Source organism: Gobius niger (genome assembly GCF_951799975.1).
Source record: "Gobius niger genome assembly, chromosome: 12".
Classification (NCBI taxonomy): domain Eukaryota; kingdom Metazoa; phylum Chordata; class Actinopteri; order Gobiiformes; family Gobiidae; genus Gobius; species Gobius niger.
Genome location: NC_136863.1, coordinates 19,746,520 through 19,756,418, shown reverse-complemented (window position 1 = coordinate 19,756,418; position 9,899 = coordinate 19,746,520). Strand labels below are relative to the sequence as shown.

Below are 9,899 nucleotides of genomic sequence, written 5' to 3'. Positions count from 1 at the left end.
TTATACATCCAATTACATAATGGAGATAATTTCACTCAAATGTGGCTGTAAATACTGTTGAAGTGGCACTAGCCTGCAGTTAGCTTTGCCCGCTGGCCTGTTAGCTTCTGCTTCGTGATTCCATTAGTGTGTATTGGTGACTCTGACTCGGAGGCAGGAAAGCTGTGGTTTCTGGCCAGAGACACCAGGGGGAGATGAAAGACCCCCCAATCATCCCATTAACACTTGTATTAACCCCAGAGGGACTACGAAAAGGATTTATTATGGTAAACAAGTTACTTAGTTCTTCTTTTAAGTGTACGTGCTGCCTCTTTCATTGTTTGTGAACAAACAAAACAGGTTAATGCACTCTTTGCATCAGTTCCAAACCATGACACAGCTTGTATCCTAAAAGAAACGGTTTATGTAACATCACGATAAAATTCACTGAGACAAAGGATTTGCCATCACCTCAAAAGTCAAACGTTGCAGTTTTTTTCAGGAAGGGCATCGGGCTTGTATCGGATTCTAATGGAATTGTTGACACCACAATGCAGTTAACATCTCTGCCTCCTCTTCTGTTTACTCAAGGAAAAATGCAGCCCACTTGTTGGCCTGGAAGTGACTTTTTAATGCACCATTTTACTCATTCACACGGAAAAAAAGCAAAACGTGTAAATCCTATTTCGTTTTTGTCTTCAGGCTGTCAGATATGTAGATTGCTTATGTGGTTAATTAAAACTTCACTAAGCTGAGCACAAAATGTCAACAGTCGGTTTCCCATTTTAAAACCATTCTTAAGAAACACTGCTAACCATGAGGAAGTTACAGCAGCTCAATGTTTAGATGATGCTGTGCTGTAATGATAAAACGGGGTTACTTGAGTGGAACGCTTATTGTGGGCGCGGCGTGAATGTTTGAAGTTTATTATGGCTGTTATGAGATGGAAGTGTTTGCAGATTAAACTCTTAGCATACAGACAATCGCAGAGCAGTGGATATTTTGCTGTTTTAGCCATAATTATTCTATTATGTAACATATAGAGGTGGCAAATCTAAGCACTAATAAATGGTGGAGATAATGTCAAGAAGTGCATCTAGTTTCCAGGTTCTTCTTGTCGCACTTCATAAAAGTGTGTTTTCCATGTGCACACACAGTATTTTGTTTATTGCTTTTAAAAGGTAGCTATGCTTTGATTGGTTAAATCAGCATGTCACTCAGCAGCATGAGGGAGGCTGACCAATGGGGAGAGTGTGTGGGGAAAGTAGAAAAACAATCCTTGGCAGATTACAACGGAGATACGTTCACAATTTACTTTTTATTGTCATATTGCCCAGGCCTACACAGTGTCTCAACAACTGAGTGCAAAGGAAAAACAGTCTATTAGGGGTCAGCAACATCAACCCCTCCTATATTGAACCTCTGGCCCTCGAGAGGATTTTTGATAAATATTATTACACACATCAGAGATCAAATGTCTTTTAATCCTCTAAAATGGCTAGAAACGCAGTCATTTGTTTCTCCTTTTAGGTCAAATACGATACACAACCCTGCTATTTGTAAAAAGTGGTGTTTGGCCGTCGGTCTTTATCCTTCACCAAGGAAACTTGCCCTTCCCTTGGCCGACAGCCAATAGGTTTTTGTTTTTTACTATAGGTCAAAGCTTAAGTATAGCGCTACCGATGCTTGGTCATGCAAATGCCAGGATGATTTACAGCTGTGCATTTGTAACACCTCAGCCACAAAAAGCATTGAGGCTGCTCCAACCAAGCAATCAAGCAAGACGTGGCATATCCAAGGTGACTCAGGGGTGTTGGATAAATTCGATTTGGGATATTTCACACTTGGTCTTGCTGTCAGATTTAAAACCCATATTGGCACCTGCTTGAGTGAGTGAGTCCTTTCCACTTTGTCATTTAAATGAGCCTAACAGATAGAAAACTAGTGCCATTGTCATCAAGTGTGCTTTTTAATGTGTGTTATTGAAGAAAGGAATATGTCTCAAAACCTTTATTCAAAGTGTTATTCAAAGGGGGATAAAGATCATCTTTCACAGACACTAGTAAAAAGGAATGAATAAAGATTACACAAATGCATTACTTGAGTAAAAGCAGAAAATGTTGGAGTCAACTAAATGCCAACCTTGAGCTGCTGTGTTTTGCTCATGCCAACTCATCCTCTGCCCTGGATCTGATAGTGGCCTTTTAGTGCCCAGCAGTGATAAAGTGCAAGCCAGGGCGACTCTGTGCTCCAAAAAGCTGCCCTATCTCTAATCTGTGAGCTCCTGCCTCTTAAGAACATTAGTAAGGAAATTAAACTCTCTCAGTCTTCTTAATGTCATACCCATTGCTTTGAGCAAGGGGCTTGTGTATGGCGTGACAAAATGCTCAAAGCTCGTGAAAGTCTCCTGTCACGGTCTAACCGCTCTGCCCTTGGTTTGAACCACTCCTCGTCCGTAGCATAATAAGCTCACTTAAGTTCTGTATTTGAGTAGCGCTTTTGAGGATCTGTACTTTACTTGAGATGCGTTTTTGTTGAGATTTCTATATTTCACCACATTTGAAAGAAAAATGTGATGCCTTCTACTCCACTGTTTCCGTAGAGGCTCCAAAGTAGAAAGCAGAAAGTTGGCTGTGTTTTGCACGACTTAAAAGCCCTATCATGCACACTCCACAACAGCAGGTGGTGATGTTTAGATGTATTGTCAATGCCAGTATGCCACAGACTCGCAACAGAAGAAAACGTTTGTCCCCATTGTGTTGCCGTACCGGTGGCTCAGACGCAATCTGTATATTTTTGAAGCCACATAGATACTATTCACAGCACTTCTTTAACATGATTTGTATTTGCTGCTGATTACTTTCTAAAGCAAATCATGCCATAAACATCTAACTGAGCAACTGTACTTTAATTGAAATAATGAAGTTCTTTGACCACTTGTTTTTTCCTCACATTCCTTTCAAATGCTTTTGCAGTTGTCTCCGGGCTCGGAGGATGACGATGGCGAGGGGCCGATCTGTGAGAAGCTGGGACGTATCCAGTTCAGTATAGGCTACAGTTTCCAGAACACCACCCTCACGGTCAAACTACTCAGGGGACAGGAGCTCCCGGCCAAGGACTTCTCGGGCACCTCGGACCCCTTTGTCAAAATCTACCTACTGCCAGACAAAAAGCACAAGCTGGAGACCAAGGTCAAGAGGAAAAACCTCAACCCGCACTGGAATGAAACTTTCCTCTTCGAAGGTTTGTGTTATCTTGCATTCAGGAAAGCTAAGAGATTTTCAAATATCGTCGACTGGATGGACTGGGTTGATGGATTGTGCTGATAGGTTGTGTGCTACCAGTCTGACAACACAAGCGCGAGAAGAAGCGTCCGAAGACTCTGTCAACCCAGCTCAGACGACGATATTGAAAACCTCTTCTGTGATGGAATATTCTTGGAGAACAAAATGTAATGAACAGCACACCTATGATTTATTCTGACTGACATTTGATCACAGCTTCCTAACTTCACCCTTCACATTTATGTTGCATTTATCACACTTTATCGTGTCGTGTTAAACGATACATGCTGATAAAGGACGACAATACCACTTTTTGTTAATTGTTTGTGCCGAGATAACAAGATCGATGGAACTTCAAAGTCACCTCTGCGTCGGCTACAGAAACAGCCTTACATGTGGTTGAGATTTTAGTCTAGATGAAGTTTGCAGCCCAGTGTTTGATTAATGAGCTTGGGGCCTTTTAGGCATATTTACTGAATAGACTTTTTAAGAGGTGTTGCTCGTCTAATTTAATGTTTGGCCAAGAAAGTCCAAGCATGTGGTCAAATGTCAAGCCCACTCATGAGTCAGTAATTGATAATTACAGGGTTTTTGTTCAAATATGAATAAATTACTCTTGGAAACTGTGGGGGGAAAAATTGAGGTCTGTTATAAAAGAAAGTGTTTTTCAGTTTAACAATAGAAAACCACATAAACTTTTTGAGATTGTCAAGCTCTTTCCATGTAGAGCAGACATGCCAAAAATACAAATTAATCAGAATATTTGCACATAATTTTTTTAACAAAATACAACGATTGAAAACCTTGAAAATAGGGAATGTCCGCACTGTCATTTCGAGCCAGTTCCACCGAAAAGAGTGGCCTGTTTGATTTGAATGTGTTTCATTGTGACCATTGTGCCACAGTGACGCCGAAGTTAAAATAATTTCCAAAAACGGCTCAAGCTGCTGCCAGCGCTCAAACAACAAAGCGCACGCTTGATAAATGAATAGTATTGGTTTTGTGACACAAGCACAATGATCCCTCTGTTGTTTGGAAAAGTGCTGCCGATCTGAATTTTACTGCGTGACCTCTGACCCCGGCCACATTCATCAGTTTATTGTTGTTTTAGTATTTTAGAAATGCTCACATTATGAACACCGACAAACTACAATATCTCGCTGGTGGAGCAGAAGCCAAGTTTAAACTGCTTACAATAACAATACATCAAACCTGTACAGCGCTTTTGTGGACACTCAGAGACACTTTACATGGGTTTTTAAGGGTTGTTTTCTGCGGTTTGTTTTTGTGAGTCAATCATCATACAGTATTAATCTCTCTCAGCCTACCACCTCTTTAAGTCATTTATATAAAGGTGATGTCTCTCCCTTCCATCATCCTGCCATGTCACATTGCCACCCCTACATTCTCTGTAGCAGCAAAGCCATCAGCCACCTCAGCCTCTCCATCGCTGACCTTCACCAACATCATTGGCTAGAGCCAGACCTTAGACCAGATATTTTCCTTCTGGAAAATATTCTTTCTCCGTTCCTATTTGAGACAAAGGGCCAAAGTGTATTATCCAGAGTAAATGATTTGTTGCATCTCACACATTTCTCTTATCTATAAATCTCTTGTGACTGAAATAACACTGCAACTGTCGAAAGCAAAAATAAAAATCTTTCATTATTTCCAATGAATGTCTTGATAGACCAGTGGATCTAAGATCCTCCGCGGGGGTCATGGGATAATTATGGGGAGGCTCCAGATCAAAAAGGAGGCATATTTTCTTTGTAGTTTGAATGGAAAACATGCCCTGTGGGGGCTGCTAACACCAGCGGTTGTTACACTGGGGTTGGAATAAAAAATGGCTGAGAACAATATATGTATGTCAGTACATGCCTTCAGCTCGATCTTTGTCTAAATGCGAGAGACTGACTATGGTTAATGTCTGACCTGACATTGTCCAAATGTTTAACAGTGCTTGCAGCTTAAACTCTCCCGTCTTTCTCTGTAGGCTTCCCATATGAGAAGGTGAGGGAGCGGACTCTGTACCTCCAGGTGTTGGACTACGACCGCTTCAGTCGGAACGACCCAATCGGTGAGGTGTCGATCCCCCTGAACAAGGTGGAGCTAGGCCAGATGAAGACTTTCTGGAAGGAGCTCAAGCCCTGCAGTGATGGCGCCGTAAGAGCACACTCCTTCTGTGAACTTCCCTTTTAATCACATCCTCGATGATCATTTCACCTGGTTTGACATGTGGAGTTAAAGAAGTACCTTACATTTAACAGAACATGTTTACCAAGAAATATGATTGAGCTTGACTTTACAGCACAGTAATAACAGGGTAATGGGACTAAAGTAGAATGTGAATAAGGATCATACAACATACTGCAATTCAATCTTGTGAAGTTTAAACAAGACAACAGGACCTGCCATTTTTGCCAACGTTTTTTCTCTCCATCCAGAGGGCGTCCTCTTGTCAGTTTTCAGTGACTGCCCTGCCCACCAGAAGTAGACAACATGGGCATGGGTGGAGGGGGGCCAAGAGACAGAGGCAGTCACTGGAAACTGTCAGGAGGAGGCTCTGGATAATGAGCGAAACGTTGACATCTGGTCAAAAAAAATGTAATACAATAACATCACAGCCACCTGGATGACTGAGAATTCCACCATTCTTAATATACTGTAATAAAAACTTGGCCGTAAAGCTGAAGTTGTTGGAAAATCTTCATAAAGAATGGCTATCATCTACAAAAGTCCTGTAGAAGAGAGTGCTGTTGTCCAAGTGGCTGTTGTGTGCAATGAGCTCAGTGTTGCCATCTGTATTTGGCATACGAGCGTGACTAAGAGTGAGTTTTTACATCCCCCCGATGATGAAAATGCCGCATGAATCACTGTTCTTTGTGTCTGTGTCCGTTGCTCAGGGGAGACGAGGTGACCTGCTGTTGTCGCTCTGCTATAACCCCACTGCCAACACCATCACTGTGAACATCATCAAAGCACGCAATCTCAAAGCCATGGACATCGGGGGCACCTCAGGTATACTCAAGCTCGCTTAGCCTTACGCTTATGACAAGGAGCTCTCGCAGCTTCACACTTGCAATGACTGTGCTCTCAAAACATTGTTGCCCTGTCTGTGAAAAGGACAAAGTTGTCGGGCTCCTCGGCTGCGAGCTAAGTAGATAGTAGAGGTGACATCACATCAGCGCAGCCTCCCCGACCTCCTTTTGCCTCTTTGTATATCTATGAGGATCTGCAGACTCTTCGAAGCCAAAGGACTGTCAGCTCAGTCTGGGAGCACTTATGTGAAAGTAACAGGTCTCGCCATGAAGGCTTTGCCGAGGAAAAGAGGAAAGTGTCTGTTAGCATTACAGAATATGATAATGCTTCAGAACAAATCCCATGCCTTGTTTCCATAAATATCTGCTCATTTGTATTTTGCTCAGCTCTGGGAGATCTTGACCTTGAGCTGAGAGGAGGTATCTGCTTCCTGCTGCCTTTCGTGACTTTCACAATTAGGAGGATAATTGCAAACCTGACCCTACGAGTCACCATTCACGGGGGCCCCCTTATCTCAGCGCTGTTCAGTGCTTTTAATGCGGTTAATGCTCCTTTGTAAATACTTGTACATCTCATTAAGAATACTCTCTATATGTCTCTGTATAAGTTGAAAGCTTGATAAATAATGCCCATATTTTGAAATCAGAACAACATGGGCAGCAGTGGCTCAGGGGTTAGAGGCAAACTGTGCAAAATATTGTAAAAATATCAAGAATGATCAGTGTGGCTACTGTATACTTAGATCACCAACAGGCACTAGGCTTCTGCTGTCAATATGAAAAGTGAAAAAGCCTGTAAGGTGTGATGTACAGTGATAAGTACTGAGCAGGTGGTGAGTATGCATAGCTAAAGTGCAGAGTGCATGTTTTTTAACATAGTATTCTGTAATTATGTGTTGAACTTCCCAGGAGTCATAGAATTTAAGGGTGAAAGAGGAGTAGGGACGTAACGATTAACAGAAAATCGATTTAAACTGCTTAAAATGTGAATCGATGTTTATAAATAAAAGAATCGATGTTAAAGGAATAGGCCACCGTTGTTACATACTGAGATATGTTCTTACCTTAGACGAGTTCTTTTGTACCTCTCCTCCTCTCCTCTATAGCTCCAAATGAGGTGAAGATAGAAGCTACCAAAGCTCTTCCACGTTTTCCCTATTTAAATCTGGTTATATGAAGTGTTACACGATAAAGTATAATTACACAAAATTAAACAATGTGGATTTTCTAAGCGGATAAAAAGGGAACTATATTGTAAGACGTAATACTACCAGGAGTAGTTCGACATCCGCGCAGACTCAGTAATATCTTCACTTTACTGTGCGGATGTCGAAGTAAACCAATGGCCGCTGGCTGCTCTGCTTTATGACCACGGCACTGGGGGCCGCCATTGCTCCGCCATTGCTGTAGTACCTCCGTATCGCCACTAGGCCCCCATTGAAAAGCATTGGAGTTTAGACACCTTAAAAACAACTTTAACGCCTGGTTTCAATTTTTTCAACCCTAGACTAGGCTAGATATTCCTCCTGAGATAACGCTGGGTTACTCACAATTTATGAAACCGGGCTGGTTTTCGTAATATGAATTTTTGAAATTTAATGAGGGTCGGACTGTTAGCATTGGAGCAGTGCAAGCTACACGTCACGCAAGGGCCGAGTCTACGGTGAAGATCCCGCCCTTATGCCCTTTTTAGGCACATGCTTCGTCAGAGCTGGGGAGGAGGAGTCTGTAAATCCTCCATGAATTCCCCCCCTCAACTGTGGTCATTATGGTAAACGGGGAGGAGTGAGCAGAAGACGTCCATTATTTTTTATAGTCTATGAAGTAAACACATGCACGTGGAGGCATGGAAGCAGCAGTGCAGAAGTTAACGCACAATGACAGAAGTTTACCAAACTGACAAACATCTGACCGACCTGCTCTGATTCTGCCGAAATCCTCATCATGTCCGTTTGTCAAATAATCCAATATCTACAGAGAGCTGTCATGTCTTTTCCCTCCTTATGAAAGGCTGCACCAGGAGGCTGTGAGGCTTTCAGAGGTTGAGAAAAAACTGCACTGTAAAATTAGTTCTAAATGGTAGTGTTATGTTCAAACTGCAAAAAAAAAGTTTGGTAAATAAATATAAATCTTTATTATTTCAATATTTATGCTGGAAAAATATACAAGCACACATGTCAAAATGATCATAGTTCGTTTTCATGTCTTGTAACTTTTTTGTAATGTAAAGTTCACTTACTGAGACAGTTTGAAATTGAAATGAATTGGCGCTTGAGTGAATCGTTACATCCCTGAACACAAGATAATCGGGTGTTACGTTCTGATTCTAACTGCAGTCAAATCGGGTATCAGTTTGGTCGATTAATTGGACTTACAAATGAAAATGTTGTTGTCAATAGAATTCCTAAACCTTCCTATTCCATTTCCTCTTTTTCCTCCTCTTAGATCCCTACGTGAAAGTGTGGCTCATGCACAAGGACAAGCGGATAGAGAAGAAGAAGACAGTGACGATGAAGCGCTGTCTGAACCCGGTGTTTAACGAGTCGTTCCCGTTCGACGTCCCGGCCCACGTGCTGCGGGAAACCACCATCATCATCACCGTCATGGACAAGGACAGGCTCAGCCGCAACGACGTCATCGGCAAGGTAACGCCAAAAAAACACAAACCCGGCCCCGCCCGTGTCACCAGTAGCCGCGGTTTGTCCTCACTCCCGTCTCTCCCTCCTCTCTGTGGCAGATCTACCTATCATGGAAGAGCGGGCCGGCGGAGGTGAAGCATTGGAAGGACATGCTCGCTCGGCCGCGTACTAACGTAGCCCAGTGGCACGCTCTCAAGGCCTGATCGCACTGCCCCCCCAGCTTACACTCCGGATGCCCTCCCCCTCCACAGCCCCACCCCAAACTCTCGCTCCCTTCCTTATGCACAAGACTGACTTGCTGCCAGGCTGCGAAACACGGGTACAATTAGCCATCTGCTCTCTTAAACCTTTAAACTCTCTTTTGCTTTGCGTTTTGTTCCTCTGTTTCCTCTCTCTCTCCTCTCCCACAGACCGCCATTCCATAGTTTACACTTACTCGCCGATGGTCCCCCTGTTTCAGACTGTCTGTCCGTCTGTCTGTCCTCAGCAAGTTGTTCACGTCCCTGGCACCTTCCCTGGCTTCTTTTAATTGCGGTGTTGCCCTTGGTGCATTTTCTTCACACCAGGAGCATCCCAATTTGTTTTATGGAGGGCATCAGATAAACTGTTTTATGCCTTTTGAAATCTCGACTATAGGGTTATATTTAGAAGCCCTTCACTAATCCTGACTACTTGCCCAGGCACAAAGTAGCTCAAATATAAGCAAAATCTTCAGTCAAATGCTACAAGAATCAGCACATCTTCAGGCATAGAATCATCAATATGCTGGGTGCATATTGTTTTGACCATTTCAGACACTAAATGGCAACGTACCCCCATTTCCATGCTGTCTTTAGCTTGTACCTTCCGTGCCCCATCTTGAGGTCTCACTTCAGTTCTTGTCATTTGTCTCAAGTGTAGTGTGTCCATTCCAGTTCCCCATTTGGCTGAAGTCGTTTAAAGCAATCATTCAATAG

General features: G+C 42.8%; 1 protein-coding gene across 1 annotated transcript in view; it reads left to right on the top strand.

The window, feature by feature from the left end:
* syt7a (synaptotagmin VIIa) overlaps positions 1-9,613 on the top strand; it is a 92,185-nt gene extending 82,572 nt beyond the window's left edge. The window contains exons 9-13 of the mRNA XM_079568480.1: positions 2,923-3,222; positions 5,260-5,429; positions 6,170-6,284; positions 8,750-8,949; positions 9,042-9,613. Of these exons, the coding sequence (XP_079424606.1) occupies positions 2,923-3,222; positions 5,260-5,429; positions 6,170-6,284; positions 8,750-8,949; positions 9,042-9,146 (890 nt within the window). The 3' untranslated portion in view covers positions 9,147-9,613. The remainder of the gene's footprint in view (positions 1-2,922; positions 3,223-5,259; positions 5,430-6,169; positions 6,285-8,749; positions 8,950-9,041) is intronic.
* Positions 9,614-9,899: the final 286 nt, after the last annotated feature.